Source organism: Mandrillus leucophaeus, unplaced genomic scaffold (assembly GCF_000951045.1).
Source record: "Mandrillus leucophaeus isolate KB7577 unplaced genomic scaffold, Mleu.le_1.0 Scaffold333, whole genome shotgun sequence".
NCBI classification, from domain to species: Eukaryota; Metazoa; Chordata; class Mammalia; order Primates; family Cercopithecidae; genus Mandrillus; species Mandrillus leucophaeus.
This window is the reverse complement of record NW_012103510.1, coordinates 285,008-304,745: the sequence shown is the minus strand read 5'-3', so window position 1 is coordinate 304,745 and position 19,738 is coordinate 285,008. Positions and strand designations below refer to the sequence as shown.

Sequence of the window (19,738 nt, the reverse complement as noted above, 5' to 3'; positions counted from 1 at the left end):
TATATAGTATTTAAATGGTATGTCAGTGTACTTTCTGTTTTAAACATTTAGCATGCCCTGTTATCAGTAATGTTTCATTTTTTAATGATTTTTGAAGCTTAACTTATTACCTACTGTCTAAAACATAGGTAATGTCTTCCAAAATGTCATATGACTAATGTACATAGAGATGTATGTCTAAAGTTGAAAATGTTACAATGTACTAGTCACATGTAAAACCTTGTTTTGCTCAGAAAAATGTGTAGAGTACTTGTATTTTTTTCATTCAAGATAGAAAATTTGGTGTTATTATAGAAATTGATTTAAAATGTTTTTATTTGATTTATGAATGAGAAATGAACTTTGATGTTTCAGGATTTATACTTCATTTTTTTTCTCAGTAAAAAATTATTTTTTTCCTCAGTAAAAAAAAAAATTCCTCTTAATATCCTGCAGTAAGATTTTTTTTTTAAACAGTTTTCTGTCTTAATAATGGTATTTATTTAACAGGAAGGTGGTTTGAAGTTGACATTTCAGAAGCAAGGGCTTGCTCAGAAAAGACCATTTGATGGTGAAGATGGTGCTCTGGGGCAGCAGCAGTACCTCACTCGGCTTCGAGAGCTTCAAAATGCATCAGAGACCAGCCTCGTCAATTTCCCAAAATCCATACCAGTATCAGGTGAATATGCAAGTAATAATTGTCTTATTATGAAATATTTTCTGTCATGTCCAAATCTTTTATAGATGCTTGTAACAAAAATTTATTTTTCCTTTGCTGCAGCCTCTTAAGCCTATAAAGTAATCAATATAATTTTAAATCTTAATAAGTATTTTTTGGAAATTTTAACATGACATAAAGGGCAGTTTTCATTTTGGGGCCTTGAGTAGTTGGGTGGGAACATCATTTTGTCAAGTTGCTTCATACAGGTAAAAGTTCAAACTGCATTTCAGTATCACAAATTAATGGTGATTGGTAGAAGTTAAAAGAGAAGTTTTAAAAAGACTTTAGAAATTGTACAGTCCAGGCATCTACAGGATACAGGTGTTGTTTATGACTAATCCCTAAAAGGTAATCAGTCATCCTCATGGAATACTTATAGAAACAAGGTTCCTTAAATAGCCCTTTTTATTGTTGGGCAGCTCAAATTGTCAGAAAATGCCTCTATTTGGAAGTAAATTTTGCTTCCTATAGGATCTTCTTAATTATCGAAGTTCTGTCTTTAAAAGGCAATGCATAATTAACCTAATCCTGTGTCTACATGATAAATTTTAGCATTTTGAAAGCAGTTATCAGATCTCCCCTCCAAACTGTCTTTCTTCTAATCTTTTGGCAATTTGAATCAACAAATATTTATTAAATTCCTAATTGATGCCATGTGCTGTGTACTCTGTAGGCATTGAGGAATACATTAGACATTGGTTTTAGTTTTTGTTTTGTTTTGGATTTCTGTAGAGATAGTGTCTCACTATGTTGCCTAGGCTGATCCTGAACTCCTGACCTCAAACAGTCCTCCCACCTGGCCTCCCAAAGCTCTGAGATTACAGGCATGAGCCACCACGCCCAGCCTGTTTTTGTTTTATCTTAGTACTTTATCTGTGTTCCTCTAAAAGTGTGATGTCAAGAACTGAGAATGAAAATTTAAAAAAAAAAAAAATTGAGAGGCTGGGCGCAGTGGCTCACACCTGTAATCCCAGCACTTTGGGAGGCCGAGGTGGGCAGATCACAAGGTCAGGAGATCGAGACCATCCTGGCTAACACGGTGAAACCCTATCTCTACTAAAAATACAAAATTTAGCCGGGTGTGTAGTGGGCGCCTGTAGTCCCAGCTCTTAGGGAGGCTGAGGCAGGAGAATGGCGTGAACCCGGGAGGCAGAGCTTGCAGTGAGCCAAGATTGTGCCACTGCACTCCAGCCTGGGCAACAGAGCAAGACTCCGTCTTAAAAAAAAAAAAATTGAGAATGATACTCAAGATCAACTGAGTCTTAATGTGTGGACCACAACATACTGATCTCCTAAAGTGCTAGTTATCAATTCAAGCAGATGAGTGTCTCGAATTTCCTTTATACCTTCTTTGTGCATAAAGTTAAACACTGTACTTCAGTATTCTAAGTCTAGTTGCCAAGCAATTCATGCTGTATTATGAGTGTTGTCTTGATCACTATTTCCAAATGCTGCTATTACCACTTCTTAAATTATAAATTAGTTTAGCTTCATCAGCATCAGTTTGGTCTCTTGTGGATTCATTAACCATTCAATGTAATTTTCCAATTAGTAAACCTTTAGACATGTATGAATTACAGTTCAAATATGAATTAGCAATGCTTCTATTACTGACGAATAAATCCCCCAAATTATGCTTTACAATTACAGTCACCCAAATTATGCCTTACAGTTAACAATTTTGTTATCAAGGAGCCCTTTTTTTTTCCACCAGAAAATGGTAACAAATGGGGAAGATAAGCTATGGGCTCTTTTGCCCAACCTAAGTGGGGCTTAATAATACCACTACTCTTACTGTTTAAAACTACACTATAAAGTGAGATTGATATTTCTACTGCCTGAACATTTTATTGCTATTGCAGCTGAAGATTGTATAGCCTTTGCCTCTAAGTAATTCTTTGGTAAATAATACTGTTTTTAATAATATCAATAGTAGGAGTCTGGCGTGGTGGCACATGCCTATAATCCCAGAACTTTGGGAGGCTGAGGCAGGTGGATCACCTGAGGGTCAGGAGTTCAAGACCAGCCTAATTGACCTGGTGAAACCCTGTCTCTACTAAATACAAAAAAAAAAAAAAAAGCTAAGCGTGGTGGCACATGCCTGGATTCCCAGCTACTCAGGAGGCTGAGGCAGGAGAAGCCCTTGAATCCGGGAGGCGGAGGTTGCAGTGAGCCGAGATCGGGCCATTGCACTCCAGCCTGGGCAACAAGAGCAAAACTCTGTCTCAAAAACAATAATAATAATAATAATAATATCAATAGTAATTGTGCCAAGCGTGGTGGCTCACACCTGTAATCCCAGGACTTGAGGAGGCTGAGGCAGGAGGATTGCTTGAGTCCAGGAGTTCAAGACCAATTCTGGCAACATAGCAAGACCCATCTCTGAAAAAAATTTAAAAGTTAGCTGGGTATGGTGGTATGCCCCTGTAGTCCCAGCTACTTGGGAAGCTAAGGTGGAAGGATCACTTGATCTCAGGAGGAATACCTGAGCCATGGTTGTGCCACTGCACTCCTAGGTGATAGAGCAAGACCCTATCTCAAAGAAAAAGAATAATAATAATAATAAAGTAACGCGACTTTTGCGGCTGTACAAAATACTTAAAACCTCAAGTATTCACCCTAGATACAGTTATTATCTAAGCATTTTATCTCATCCATCTTAATAATTGGAAATATGAAACCTAGATCTTTCTTCCTACGTTACTTTTGGGAAATCTGTTAACATTTTTGAGCCTTACTTTTCCTGTTTGTGAAATGAAGGGTGTGGGGATGAGAGAGATGACATTGTTAGATGGATTAAATAAAATAATATATATATAGTGGCCAATAAAGAGCTTGGCACACAATGGGATGCCAAACAGATGTTAAAATTTGGTACTCATAGGTTTTAGAATTAGATGTTTAACAGATGCTATTATTACAATTCTTCATTTTCCAAAGGCTGTGCCTTTTGTATTCTTGTGTAATTACCCCCTGGAAAGCCTTGAGTAAAGACACCAGATGTAATGTAATTTCATTAATGAAGGACAGTAAAATAGCATAGATTATAACAAGAAGACAAAACTGAAGAGTTCATTCCAGAAACTACCTGGAGTAGTGAATAGAGGATGGCAGAACCAAGCAACCTGGGGTTTTTAATTCTGTCATTTACTGGATATTGTGACATTGAGCAAGTGGCTTAATGTTTCCATCTCATTTTTAAAATGAGCTTAATAATCCCTCTCTGTTTCTGTTTTGTTTTTGATGATTTGAGATAGCATTTCTAAAGCTTAGTACAGTATTTGGCGCTTAAGCATTCAATACAAAGAAGCTATTTTTAAAATAGTGTTATTTGCATCTAAAATAAAGACAACACAGACTTCAAAGTTGAATCTTACATTTGGATTCTGGCTTAAATGAATTGCTAATGTTTATTAAAATCAGCCTCAGAAATAAGTCAGGGTATTATATAATTAAAATGAAGAGTTAGTCGAATAGAATATGTTTGTAAATGTACACTTTGGTAGAAACCAGATGTTTTTTCATAGATAATTATATTAAGTACTTCTGTTTTTTATATAGTACAGGGATTACACTAAAGGTAAAGTAAAAGAAATGTAAGACACTATCTCCTCCTTTTAGTTGATTGGTAGACAAGACACACACATTAAAATATTAGACAATACATTCAATATTTTGCTACATAGAACATTATAGTTAATAAACGCTGGAGAAGAGGAAAGTCATTGCTTTCTGGAAACTTAGCCAGAGTCCTGTAGAAGTGGGATTGAACAGGATTTGATAAGAGGACAACTAAATAATTGTCTTTCTAGAAAATAGGGTTGTTAGAAGGGGTAAAAGAAGGGCAAGGAATAGCATGAAACAGACTGGATATCAGGAAAATGGTGTGATTTTGTGATGAGACTGACCTTGCTAGTGTGTAAATTCTTACTGGGACAGATGTGTAGATCAAATCTTGCTTAGGAAAGCTGAATCTTAAGTTATGGAAAGCATCAAAAACAGACCTAGGACCGGGGTCAGAGGTTGAGAATCATGTTGATTCAAAGCAGTTCGTTTGTGTTAGAATAGGAAGACATGAGAAGTATGAAACAGAATGGAACTTACCATATGAACTAAGTACCTTTTTGAAACTGAGATGGGAGGAGGGTTATGACTTCTGCGAAGTTACACAGCTCGCCAGAAGGCAACACCTTATTCAGGAATACACAGGACTTCCTCGATAAATTATCCTTGAATGATTGAAAATGCATTTTTCGTTATAAATATGTAAACTATTTTAAACAAGCATCTCACCGTTAATAATATGTCCTTTTAATAAGAGAATTCAAGATTATGTACTCTTTAAGAAAAAGTGTTTTATTCATCTTCAAACCATCATACTGCCTAGTACATAGCTACTTAATAAAATATCTATTAGAAAAATTGATGAATGCACAGAACTGTTTCATTCATACCCCTTGTAGACATTTTTGTTGAGTGCCTACCGAAATGAGAGAAGTCAGTTTAATTTGGTGACTAAAAAGTTACTTATATCTTAAAGAAAATGCCTTAAGTAGGTTGGGGTGGGAATGGACTATGGGAAATCGAAGAACTATTTACTCATGAAAAAAAGGAGCACAAGAGAGATCAGTCTTTTAAAAGTTTTGACGTTATAAAACGGACAGTGTTTTTTTTTCTGAGACAGAGTCTCATTCTGTTGCCCAGGCTGGAGTGCAGTGGCGTGATCTTGGCTCACAGCAACCTCCGCCTCCCGGATTCAAGTGATTATTGTGCCTCAGCATCCCAAGTAGCTTGTATTACAGGTGCCCACCACCACGCCCAGCTGATTTTTGTATTTTTAGTAGAGACATGGTTTTGCCGTGTTGGCCAAGCTGGTCTTGAACTCCTGACCTCAGGTGATCCACCCACCTCGGTCTTCCAAAGTGCTGGGATTACAGGCGTGAGCCACTATGCCCGGCCAAAAGTTTAACATTTGTTTGTTTGAGTTAGGCCATATTTTTAAGTTTAGAAAAATCTGGCCGGGTGCAGTGGCTCACTTGGAAGGCTGAGGCAGAAGAATGGCGTGAACCTGGGAGGCGGAGCTTGCAGTGAGCCAAGATCATGCCACTGCACTCCAGCCTGGGCAACACAGCGAGACTCTGTCTCAAGAAAAAAAAAAAAAGCATAATGTAGAAAAAGATATTTGGCACAAAAAGCAGAGACAAATGATTAAAAAAAAAAAAAAGCTTTTGAAATTATAGGAACTAATTTCCCCTTCAAAGAAAGGGGAAATGTTATCTTAGGAAAATGTTACCCTAGGAAAAAGACATGCTTCCTTCTCCAAGGAAGGAAGGGAAGATGTGTAAATATCGGGAAAAAAAATAGAGAAGACTGATCAAAAATGGAAAGAGGCCTAGGTTGTAATTCTTCAGGTTTTTAAATGAGAGGTGGGGATGATATTTTTAGTCCAAAAGTTTCTACATTAAAGATGTATAAAATAAGAACTAACACATATATTTAGGAAAGGGATTACCTTCAATTTGTTTAAGAACTAAATTTGTATCACCATTTTGCATTTTTAATTCAATTAGGTACTTCCATTCAACCAACCCTTGGTGCCAATGGTGTGATATTAGACAACCAGCCTATAGTCAAAAAAAGGCGAGGAAGGAGGAAGAATGTAGAAGGTGTTGACATCTTCTTTTTTAACAGAAGTAAACCACCTAATCATGTAAGTAAAGCAGTACTTGAAAACTGATCCTTGGGTTCAAAATTCAATCCTAGTAAATATACATATTGTTGTTTTGTGAATGTTTTATAGACTATTAATAAGGAAATTAGAAGTATGCCATATAGTTTTAGATGATATCTTAGAATCTTAGCACTGTCCAAGAGTGATAAAAATTTTAAGTTTAAAAGATTTAGCAGAATTTTTAGCAACAACTTATTTTTTCTCTTCAAAAATAATTGCTTTATTGAACCAGTATTAGAATGATAAAGTATGGAAATAAAGATTCCATTTGGTGTTTTTTTACAGGTTTCTTTAGGCTTAACCTCCTCACAGATCTCCACAGGGATAAATCCAGCACTATCCTATACTCAGCCTCAAGGAATTTCTGATACAGAAAGTCCAGTTCCAGTTATTAATCTTAAAGATGGAACAAGACTTGCAGGAGATGATGCACCAAAGAGAAAGGATTTGGAAAAATGGCTTAAGGAGCACCCAGGTTATGTGGAAGATTTGGGAGCTTTTATTCCTGTAGGTGACACCTTAAAACTCTTGTTATATTTTATTGCTATGAATTGTCAGATCTATCATGATGAAGCGTAAATTCTCATCCACTTATGCTAAATATGTGCTCTGCCTAAGACCTAGGAGAATTAGCAGGAAAAAATAATTACCATCCTTCCCATGATACAATACAATGTTATTTTCCGTTTTTCCATTCTGCATTCAATGAGTATTTAATAATAAAAATTACTTCCAATATAGAGAACTATGTTAGACCCAGTGAAGGTTGCTAAGGTACAAAACTTCCAATCCTTTCTCGAGCAGTTTATTTTAAAATAATAATGATTATAGTAAACGTGTATTGAAACTTAACTATGTACCTGCAGTTATGCTGACATACTTATGCACACAACGTGCATTACCTCATTTAACACAATAACTTGATTATGTGGCATTGTTATAACTGTTTTTTGTTTTTTTGAGACAGAGTCTCGCATTGTCACCCAGGCTGGAGTGCAGTGACATGATCTTGGCTCACTTCAACCTCTGCCTCCCGGATGCAAGTGATTCTCCCACCTCAGTCTCCCGAGTAGCTGGGACCACATGCCCAGCACACCACCATGCCCAGCTAACTTTTGTATTTTTCATAGAGACATGGTTTCACCATGTTGGCCAGGCTGGTCTCAAACTCCTGGCCTCAAGCAATCCACCTGCCTCAGCCTCCCAAAGTGCTAGGAACACAGGCATGAACCACTGCACCCAGCCTATAACTGTTTTTTAAATGAAATTAAAACACTAAAGTTGTAAGTAAATTGTCCAAGTCCACTCAGCAAACAAACTCTTAAATCCAGAGTCCAAACTACTCCTCTTAAGCTCTTCTTCAAGCTATGAGTGTATCTTCTATGCCTCTCCAGATGCACAGTGAGTTTATGTTAATCAAAGATGAGGCTGGGCATGGTGGCTCATGGCCGTAATCCTAGCACTTTGGGAGGCCAAAATGGGCAAATCACTTGAGTTCAGGAGTTTGAGAACAGCCTGGTCACATCTGTTGTGACCAAAAATGAACGTCGTTAATTAAAAAATTAACATCGTTAATTTTTTCAATTTTTATTTTGTAGAGACAGGCTCTCACTATCTTGCTCAGGCTGGTCTCAAACTCCTGGCTCAAGTGATCCTCCCACCTCAACCTCACAAAGTGTTGAGATTACAGGTGTGAGCCACCACACCTGGCTAAATATTGCAATTCTAAAAATAATGGGAATCCTGAGTTGAACACTGTAACTTCTTAACATGTTGAAGATAACATTCATTTATTTATTCAGTTAACAATTTTTTATTGAGTGATTACAATGTACTACTTACTATTTTAAAAGATTGAGGATATAGCAGTAAACAATATAAAATCTTTGCCCTTATACCTATACTCTAGACTCTGAAGAATTGCCATACCTTTCTCTTTATCACTGCAAAAGGGCCTTTATTAACTTTTTAACTTTGTATATCCATTCATCATTTTACCTGCAAATATTTTATCATAATATTTTATATTACTTTATTGTAAAGACTTTGAAAACATATTCTTAAGGGGCAGCATTTGTTCCTCTAAAGATTATAAGATGTAACTTGTCGGCTTTCCCAAGGAAAAGCATTTTCCTATGTAAAAATCACCTTACATTAATGATTTCTTGGATCTCACACTCTGTTGTAATATTTCTGTAGCTAAATAATTACAACATGGTGGAGAGTATACTATAATAAAGGTATGTATAAAGTCTCATGGGAACAGATGTAAGAAAAATTAACTCTGCCTAGGCAGAGTAGTTTCTGAAGAAAGATAAAGAAAATAGAGCTGATACTCGTCTGGTGGATGAAAAAAGAGTAAGTAGGCATTGACCAGGTTAACACAAGAGGAGGATGTTCTAGGCAATATAGAATTACTAAGAAGATGGCCAGGTGTGGTGGCTCACGCCTGTAATCCTAGCACTTTGCGAGGCTGAGGCGGGCAGATCACCTGAAGTCAGGAGTTCAAGACCAACCTGGCCAACATGGTACCCCATTTCTACTAAAAATACAAAAATCAGCTGGGCATGGTGGCGGGTGCCTGTAGTCCAGCTGCTCGAGAGGCTGAGGCAGGAGAATCTCTTGAACTGGGAGGCAGAGGTTGCTGGGAGCCAAGAGCAAAACTCCATCTCAAAAAAAAAAAAAAAGAAAAGAGGATATGACTGTAAGGCATATTCATAAAACAGTGATTAGTTTAATATTCCAGAGTATGTGGAGGAGTGAGTAGGGTAATAGTAAATGAACAATGAACAGAAGAGGTGAATTGAATAGGTTCAGGCCATGATGGGACTGGTATGCTAAGCTGAAGAATTCGAGCGTTGGTTTCCTGAAAATGTTTTTAATTGGCTGGAAATACCTGCGAACATTAAGCCCTGTTTTGTTAATAGTTGTATAAAGAAGTAGCATGGTTTGATGGGATGAGTTTTTATTTTTATTGCTAGATATGAGTTGTTGGGTTTTTGTTTCTTTTTGTTTTGAGACAGGGCCTCACTTTGTCCCCAGGCTGGAGTGCAGTGGCACATTCATGGCTCACTGTAGCCTTAACCTCCCATGCCCAAGCAGTCCTCCCATCTCAGCCCCCACAAATACTTGGGACTGTAGGCATACACCACCATGGCCAGCTAATTTTTTGATTTTTTGTAGAGACAGGGTCTCGGCATATTGCCCAGGCTTAACTTTTTTAACGTATAATTTGAAGAAAAGATTGATGTGATACTTTTTATTAAAATAATGTTTGGCCAGGCACGGTGGCTCACATCTGTAATCCCAGCCCTTTGGGAGTCCAGGACGGGAGGATAGCTTGAGCCCAGGAGTTCAAGATCAGCCTGGGCAACGTGGCAAAACTTTCATCTCTACAAAAAATAAAAAAAATTAGCCAGGCATGGTGGCAAACACCTGCGGTCCCAGCGACTTGAGAGACTGAGGTGGGAGGATCACTTGAGCCTGGGATGTCAAGGCTACAGTGAGCTGTGATCACACCACTATTCTCCAGCCTGGGCAACAGAGCAAGACCCTGTCTCAAAAAAATTAAATAAAAAAGTTTAGATATTTTTAAAATGTAAATAACCAAAAGGTAAATGCTATTAAATTACTCGGATCAGCTCATTTTAATATCTTGAATTGTTTTGCACAGTTAAAGACTTTAAAGATATGTCTTTATCTATATATTTTAGAGAATGCAGCTTCATGAGGGAAGGCCCAAACAAAAAAGACACCGTTGCAGAAACCCCAATAAACTAGATGTGAATAGTCTCACTGGAGAAGAACGTGTTCAACTGATTAACAGAAGAAATGCTAGAAAGGTATTTTAATGTTTTTTTCTTAATGTTTTTTATTGATTCAATATTTAAGAGATCTCCAGAACACTATTTCATTATTCAGTAGTGTTTTCTAACAGACCTGGAAATGAGTTGAATCTCAGATTCTGAGGGAAGACATGCAGTATGATTTTATGCAGTCTAATTTCAAATCTCACTTCATTAGCTAAGCTATTACATGAAATAAGCAAGTCATTTAACACATCTGTGCCTAAGCAGTGCCATTGCATATAGTTTTACACTCATACAAGGGTACTACATCAAAAGCAGTCATTCTTACCAGGGGTAGTTTCACCTCTCAAGGAATATTTGGCAGTGTCTGGAGACATCTTTGGTAACCACAAGGAGAGGATACTACTGGTATCTAGTGGGTAGAAGCCAGAGATGCTGCTAAACCTCCTACAGTACATAGGACAACCCCCACAATACTAATTCACAATGTCTGTACTGTAAAAGTTGAGAAATTCTCATCTAAGAAGACACCATTCACATAGCCGTCATACATTTATTTATTTATCACTGCAGTTTTCTGTCAGATGACCTTAATGTGTCTTTTTCTATCAAAATCAGCATATTACATAATTTCTGATTGATGAAAACAGAATATCTTAAAGGTACCTTGTAGACTAATGCCACGTTTGTGGCTTATCTTCTTTTACTGAATGATGAATGATAGAGTGGAGATTTTTCAGAAATAGACTTACGTAGATTTCTTGTTTTATGTTTGGATTAATATATTTCTCTTTTACCTCACAAAATAAATAATAGAAACTTGTGACACGTTTTGTATATGTATAGCTTTGACACACTTTTTTTATTCCGATGAGCAAGCAACAAATAGGAAAGAAAAAATGGCGTCAGTGTAAGAACATCACATTTCTCATTGCGTTATTTTTCTCATACACTAAATTACCTTACACAGGTCTGGTTCTGATTTACCGTCTGTTAAATGCACTCACTGCTAGGATAAAAATACCCAAAAAATTTGAATTTCTCATAAGAAATATTGGAATTAGAAGAAAACTATTTTAAAATAACAGTTGTTTTAATATTGTTGGGTACACCAACTCTTTAAAGTTAATGTTAATTTTTCCCACAATTTCGTAGAGATAGCGTATTCAGCTTTATGTTAGTATTTTAAAGTATAGCATACATGTCTTAAGGAAAGAACAAGGTGACATTTCAGTAGCATGTTACCTAATTTTGTGCTTGTGTAGATTTTGTTACAAATCCTTCTACTTCATCTTATACCAAAAATTCACATTGCTAAATATTATGAATGAGTTTGGCTAGCCAATTTTAAGGAAATGAAACAATTTGAATTTTTACTTGTTAGGTTTGATATTAAACATTCTAAATTTTATTTTTAATTGTTGTAATTTCATGAGAGGTTTGTTCATGTTCCTTAATTTGTAGAGTTCCTAATTGTCTTGAGTCTCTCGGGTACAGGCTTAAGGATTGATGAGTTATTAAGGAAAAGAATCTACCTGCTAAATCCCCATAAACCCCCAAGAGGGCCTCCATTTTCAGTAGAAGCTTAATGAAGGAGATAATAAAAAAGAGAAGACAACAGAATTACAGAGACTAAGTAAATATACTTATTTCCTTAAATGTACTTATTTAAATATACTTATTTAAATATATAAATAAATATAAGGAGCTGGGGGTGTGGTGGTACACACCTGTAGTCCCAGCCGTAGGAAGCTCAGGAGGGATGATTGCTTGAGCCCAGGAGCTCAAGGCTGCAGTGAACTATGATCACGCCACTGCATTCCAGCCTGGGCAACAGAGTGAGACCTTAAAAAAAGTGAGTGAGTGAGTCTTTTTAAAAAAAAAGAAGAAAGAAATACCATATAAGAATACTTATGTGGGGTGCAGTGCTGGGGCCTGTAATGACAGCACTTTGGGAGGCCAAGGTGGGTGAATCACCTGAGGTCAGGAGTTCAAGACCAGCCTGGTCCAACATGGTGAAACCGCATCTCTACTAAAAATACAAAAATTAGCCAGGCATGGTGGTGGGCACCTATAATCCCAGCTACTCAGGAGGCTGAGGCAGGAGAATTTCTTGAACTTGAAAGGTGGAGGTTGCAGTGAGCCGAGATCATGCCACTGCACTCCAGCCTGAGCGACAGAGTAAGACTCTGTCTCAAAAAACAAAAAAATACTTGTAGGTAATATAACTGATCATATTAAACCCTGTCTGTATCCTATCAAGATACAGTATTTAATCATTCAAAGTGGTATAGAAGAAGAAATTATTCAAGAAATGTCTTTAGTCTCTAAAGGGACATTAAATTGGTAGGTAAAAATCATTTCTCCAAATGTAATGTTTTCAATTTAAATTTCAGAATACTATTTTGTCTCAGTGTCATATTACATTTTTTCCAAATTATTTACTTATGATTGGTTAATTATATCATACTTCACATATGAAAGATATGTATAATTTTATACTTTTAGGGTATCAATATATATATAATCGATAACAGTATTGGTTTCTGAGACCTAGGTTTGTATCCTGGCTCTAACTTGTACTAGCTAACTTTAGGCAAGTTATATAAATTCTCTGAAGCTCAGTTCCTTCATTTGAAAAACAGAAATAATACTATCTCCAAAGGAGGTAGTGAGAACTAAAATAAATTACGCATTTAAAGTACTTAGCACAATACTTGGCATATAATAACTTATATTTATTATGTGACAGGCATTATGCTAAGGCACTTGAATTGTCTCATTTTATCTTTATAAAACCCTATGAGGGAAGTATTATTGTTATCCCCATTTTACAGATCAGAAAATTGAGGCTGAAAGAGATTTACTGATTTGCTCAAGTTCACATAGCTGGTAAGTCTAACTCTAGAGGGTGTACTTTTAACTAGGCTATATTGCCTGTCTAGCATGGTAGTTATTCATTTTACTGTTCTAGTTATTCTACTTAAAACATTTAAAATTTACATTATCACATATTTATATATTACATCAGTAGTCCATATGGGTCGTGGTGGCCCTTTTTAATATAATCATAAAGATTATCTAAGGTGGTTCAAAAAATATGTATTTTAAGGAAATAAACTCTAGAGCATAGAATAAAAGCAAGCAAGAGTTTTCTGTGTAATAGTGTTTTAGTATTTAACAATCTGTTTCTAATTTACAGGTTGGAGGTGCATTTGCTCCCCCTTTGAAAGATTTATGTAGATTCCTAAAAGAAAATTCAGAATATGGAGTAGCTCCTGAATGGGGAGATGTTGTTAAGCAATCTGTGAGTATTTTATGAATACTAACTTATACATTATTTTCAAATTAGGTGCCATTCAATTATATCTTAGATTAATTGTAATTAATAAAATATTCCATGAACTTGTGACAACATTTTTCAGTTCTCAATTTTTATTTTGCAGTACATGTTGCAAATTTCTCAGATGCTTCTCAGGTTAGAACAGAGAATCAATAAATAATTATTTGTTTTTACATTAACCTCTAAGATACCATTTGAATGATGCCACAAAGAGTAATCAAATATATGAGCAAATATGTAAGGATAATTGAGAATAAACTAATAGTTCATTAAGATTCTGGAAAACTGTGCAATTTTTTTTTTTTTTTTTTTTTTTTAGGACAGGATCTCTCTCTGTTGCCCAGGCTGGAGTGCAGTGGCGCAATCTTGGCTCACTTCAACCTTTGCCTCCTGGGTTCAAGTGATTCTTATACCTCAGTCTCCCAAGTAACTGGGACAACAGGTGCCACCAACACACCCGGCTAATTTTTGTATTTTTAGTAGAGATGATATTTCGCCATGTTGGCCAGGCTGGTCTTGAACCCCTGGCCTCAAGTGATCCACCCACCTCAGCCTCCCACAGTGCTAGGATTACAGGCCTGAGCCACCATTCCCAGCCTAGGCAACTATTTTAAAAATTATATCTTAGGCCTAGTACAGTGGCTCACCCCTGTAATTCCAGCACTTTGGGAGGCCAAGGCGGGTGGATCACCTGAGGTCAGGAGTTCAAGACCAGCTGGCCAACACAGAGAAACCCCATCTCTACTAAAAATACAAAAATTAGCCAGGCATGGTGTTGTGCACCTGTAGTCCCACCTGAGGCTGAGGCAGGACAATCACTTGAACCCGGGAGACAGAGGTTGTAGTGAGCCAGTATCGCACCACTGCATTCCAGCTTGGGCAACAGAGGCAAGACTCCATCTCAAAAATAAATAAATAAAATAAATTAGATCTTAGAAGAACATCTAAAAGGAGTAAAAGTTCACAGTATATTAAAAGCAGCAGTATTTAAGCTCTTGGGATAGTAAAGCCTACACATATGCTAATGGTCAATAATTAATAGATATTATTCTTACAGCTGTCCAAATGGAAAGGGCAGGCTATAAAACTAAGTTCGGTGTGATTCTACTTTTTTTGTTTCAGAAAGGGAGGTGGGGGGAATTATAGACTGTGTATAATTGCACAAGGAAAAAATAGAACACATACTGAAATGTTAGTCATGGTTATCTCTGAATGATGAGTTGATGATTTTTTTGTTGTTGTTGTGTTTTCTGCAATGAACCCTGATGCCTTTGTAAAGAGAAAAAATAAGTTGATTCAATTCAAAACAAAATTAAACAATAGTCAAATGAGTCTTGTCTTAAACCACTATCTAGAACTGCACTGTCACAAACAGTAGCCCCTCAGTAGCCACAAATAGGCACATGTGGCTGTTGAGCACTTGAAATGTGAATTAACTGTAAAATACACAGTGGTTTTGGATTTTGAAGACTTTGTTGGAAAAAAAGAATGTAAAGTATCTCAATTTTTATAGATTACATATTGAAGTGACAATATTTGGATTATGTTCTATTAAATAGACTGTGTTACTAAAATTAATGTCACCTATTTCTATTTTACGTATTTTAAATGTGGCTCCTATAAAATTTTAAGTTACCTATGTGGCTTACATTATATTTCTATTAGATAGTGCTGGTCCAGGCATTCTAAACTCCTAAAACTTCTAAGAGTTCTGGGACCCAGAAAATCATGGGAGAATTACATGAAAGTAGCATAGATTGTTCTCTGTTGTCCTGGACTTTATGGTTCCCAATCTGCAAGTGCTACTGCAGGTGATCTTACCCCCTTTGAGTATCCTTTTGAGCATGGCCCTATCTCCTTTATTCCCAAAGTGGCAGCAAAATAATTCATATGAAGCATCTTACTTTAACCTTTCACTTCCTCTATTCCTTCTTTATTGTTCTTTCCAATTAGAAGGGAGCCACTTCTTTGGTCTTCTAGAACAAATGATGATGTGAAACATGTAAGGGTTATGGAAGTACCCATGAAACAATTTTTTTGAACCTTATATTTTCTAGAATTATACTACAATCTTATGTTTTACAGGATGGAGGAAGGCAAAAGACCTCTTTAGTCACTTATTCTGTGATAAAATGAAAAGTGGAAGAGCTGTTTGAAGCTACCACTTATATAGAATTAGGTTATTGCTATTATAATTGATTATTTAATATCAGTACAGAATAAATTTACAAGTAACTGCCTATTTTTCATGGTTATTTGTATGATAAGCTAATAGCTCTTTATTTTATTCTCATGTAGGGATTATTAATGAATATATATTTCTTCCAGGGATTTCTTCCAGAAAGCATGTATGAACGTATTCTCACTGGTCCCGTGGTGAGAGAGGAAGTAAGCAGGCGGGGGAGACGGCCTAAAAGTGGAATTGCAAAGGCCACAGCAGCAGCAGCAGCTGCTGCATCTGCCACCAGTGTTTCAGGCAATCCTTTGTTAGCCAATGGATTACTTCCAGGTGTGGATCTCACAACTCTTCAGGCCTTACAACAAAACCTACAAAACTTGCAGTCACTGCAAGTAACTGCAGGGTTGATGGGAATGCCTACTGGCCTTTCTTCTGGAGGAGAAGCTAAAAACATGGCTGCTATGTTCCCCATGCTGCTGTCAGGAATGGCTGGATTACCAAATCTATTGGGCATGGGAGGACTCCTGACAAAGCCTACGGAATCTGGGACAGAAGACAAAAAGGGAAGTGACTCTAAGGAGTCAGAAGGAAAAAAAGAAAGGACAGAGAGCCAAAGTTCAGAGAATGGTGGAGAAAACTCTGTGTCAAGTTCTCCTTCCACGTCCTCTACTGCTGCATTAAATACAGCTGCAGCTGCCAACCCATTAGCTCTTAACCCACTATTACTATCTAATATACTTTATCCAGGGATGCTTCTCACTCCAGGCCTTAATCTTCATATTCCAACTTTGTCCCAGTCCAATACTTTTGATGTACAAAACAAAAACAAAAACAATGACTTAGGCTCGTCTAAGTCTGTAGAAGTAAAGGAAGAAGATTCCAGAATTAAAGATCAGGAAGACAAAGGAGGAACTGAACCAAGTCCTCTCAATGAAAACAGCACAGATGAGGGTTCAGAGAAAGCTGATGCTTCATCTGGATCTGATAGTACATCATCGTCATCTGAGGATTCAGATTCTAGTAATGAAGACTGATTCCCAGACTCTGCACTTAAAATATGAACTGATTTTGGATTTTTTCTTTAATAGTTAATTGTAAATACCCCAGTGTTGAGTGCATCAATAACTTACTGACCGAACATTTCAGTTATTTGTTTAGAAGTGCAAACTGCTTTCAGAGACATTTTGCATGTAATATTTCTTAAGATTCATAAGTTTCTGAACTCGTATGTACTATCAAATACATAAAGGTGTAAAATTACAACAAAAGGCATTATAATTTTGTTGGGGGTTAATTTTATGAAAATTATGCTCAATAAGAGTTGTATATTTAATATATTTGCAGTGAACACAGAATACTTTATGCATATTACTGATTTAATTTGAATATAGTTTTACAGCCTCCTTGACACCTATAATTTACAGATCAAAACTCAGCAATAATTTGGGCAGCTAATGAATGTCATGAAAGCTGTAGAATCTACATCACCATCCATTGCTTTAATTACATGAAAATGCTCTAGTGTTGTGATGCACTGCTGATGTTTCCAATTCAGGTACAAGTATGTTTTAAAGAAGAAATAAGTTTCCCAATCAGCCAATTTAACTGGCTACCTGTTACCTCAGCTGAGTTAGTTTAGGAAGTTTACATTCGTTTCTAATTCTATACTTGTTTTCAGGGGTTTTTTAAACACATCCTATATATCATGTTAATCTGGCAAGAAATATGACTTGCTTTTTGCTGAGCTTAATTCAGATATCAGTAAAATTAAGTCATAAAATAATCATGTGTCATGTGACTTTGGCACCCTATAGACATACTTAGTTTTAACTTTTCAAAGTTTGGCCTCCTATCAGAAATAATCATGTCTCAGATGAGTAATGTCTGTTTCCAGGGTTCAGAAAAGGCAAACTCATGAAATGCCACTGAAAAGAACTTTCAACACAGCATACTTCATGTAAAAGAAATTGTTTGTTTGCTTTCTTTGTGTAGATTTCTATTTGTGTTTTATGTCATGGAAATATTCCAGAATTAACAGATAATAGTGGTAAAGTAATATGCAGATAGTCTAAATTCATTTTGAGTTTCTAGGTGTAAGCAGACTAAATGTTGCCCAGAATCAGTGTTGGGTTATCAGTTTATATTAAATATACTGAGTTGCCCATTTTGAAAATGCACTTTGAATAATCTCAAAAAGATGTACAAGTTATACCTACAAACCACAAAAGTGAAGCCCAAGGCTTCTGTTCAATTTCATAGAATCCTTTACCATGTAAAATTTGTCTGATATTTGATTTGTGATACAATTTCTCCTGCTAAAGCTGCTATTATTCTGACAAGGTAGAGGTCCAGGTTCACCTTCATATATCATACATATTTAAAACAATTAGTACTGAATTGGACATAAAAATATTGACATTCTAAGGAGAGATATATGTTAGCATTTTTCTGGTACTCAAATAAGTTAGTGGTAAAGTCTGCAAGGGCGTAAATTTAGGGGGAAGAAGTATCCCAGTTCTCTCCTGCAGAAAAAATACTTTCAGTATGTTTTGATAGAACTGTTGCTTTGTCATGAGTTAAGCAATTGTATCAGGTTTTCCAAGACCTTTACCAGTAAATTATGTTTCTGTATGTAAAATAACCCCTTATTAGAGAGACAGTGTTATATGTATTTACAAAATTATATAAGTTCCATTGGGATTGTATTGATTTTGTATTTTCCCAAAATAGTACTTTGAATTGATAGTCCTTTATGCAATGTCTTAGCAATAGTCTCTATAATGCCCATCCAGGAGAAGTGGGTAGTAATTCTTCATCATGAAAATGATATATTACATATTTAGTATCTTCCCTTTGCAGTATTGCACTTTTGTTTAACTAGAATACACCTATGAGATAGCCAAAGTTTTTCAAACACAGTTAACTTAGTTTGCCGGTGGAGTATTTCAACACCAACCACATTTCCCTTCCTCCCTCTAATTCTACCCACGTGATCTTTATTCCTTCCTTTCCCCAATTAAAAAAAAAAAAAAAAAAAGGAAAAAAAAAATCTCTAGATCTTGTCACTAAAATCTAATTTATATCAAATTTATGAGAGAAAGTATTTTCCTAATTATGGTCAAATAAATTTGGTTAACATCCTAGTGATTCTCTTTCTATGTAATAAGGCAATTACAGTTTTCAAAGCATTAAGTCTAACATAACTGTAAACATTCTCTTAGGTTTCAAGACACTTCTATTTAATATTCATTGGGGAAAAGTTGTCCAGCTATCAGCTAAGAAAACACATGCAAATATGGTTGTGTAAAGTTAAGGGTTATAAGGAAAAAAAAAATCAGTAGAATTACATAATACTAAAGTTGCAGTTGAAAGGATATCCAAGTATGTGTTGGTAGTTACTAAAGGAATTATAGCTGTTATTGCCTTGTATTTATAGACCTTGTTTCAGGTTTTATGATTCAAGTCTTAGTCCAATCTTTCTTTTGGACATTTGCAATATTTACCAGTTGTGTTTTGTGTAGTCTAAATTTGCTTTCTGTAGTTGAGCAAACGTCTTAAAAAGTCATTTGTAATTTATTAAATTACTTTCTATGATGTTCTATAGAGCAAATGGAAGTTTAATTATTTTTTATTAAACATATTCTTTGACTACCCATGATGTCAGCCTCTGTACATGAGAATACTTTTTAAAATTGAATTTTATATAGAATTTATCTTATTCCAGTTATGAAAGACACCATAGTTGTAAATCTTTAAAAGGAAAATGTACCTTGGAAGAATTTTTAAAACAAAAATTGGCTATAATTTTATCCACAGTATCTTAAATGCTGTCAATTTTTCATTTTGATTTAATTTTATTAATATTGTTCATTGTTGATATTGGTGGTTGCAAAAAAAGAAAAAGCTGCTTCTTGGGCATTCAAATTATTAAACCTCAATTTTGCAGCCCAATCTCAACCTCATGCTGAACATTAAG

The 19,738-nt window shown here is 35.8% G+C and overlaps 1 protein-coding gene across 1 annotated transcript in view; it reads left to right on the top strand.

Moving 5' to 3' along the window:
• Nucleotides 1-19,415, top strand: part of CHD9 (chromodomain helicase DNA binding protein 9) — a 230,717-nt gene extending 211,302 nt beyond the window's left edge. Inside the window, exons 34-39 of the mRNA XM_011988637.1 lie at nucleotides 490-658; nucleotides 6,271-6,410; nucleotides 6,717-6,938; nucleotides 10,145-10,273; nucleotides 13,443-13,547; nucleotides 15,912-19,415. Coding sequence (XP_011844027.1) covers nucleotides 490-658; nucleotides 6,271-6,410; nucleotides 6,717-6,938; nucleotides 10,145-10,273; nucleotides 13,443-13,547; nucleotides 15,912-16,796 — 1,650 coding nt within the window. The 3' untranslated portion in view covers nucleotides 16,797-19,415. The remainder of the gene's footprint in view (nucleotides 1-489; nucleotides 659-6,270; nucleotides 6,411-6,716; nucleotides 6,939-10,144; nucleotides 10,274-13,442; nucleotides 13,548-15,911) is intronic.
• The last annotated feature ends 323 nt before the right edge of the window (nucleotides 19,416-19,738 follow it).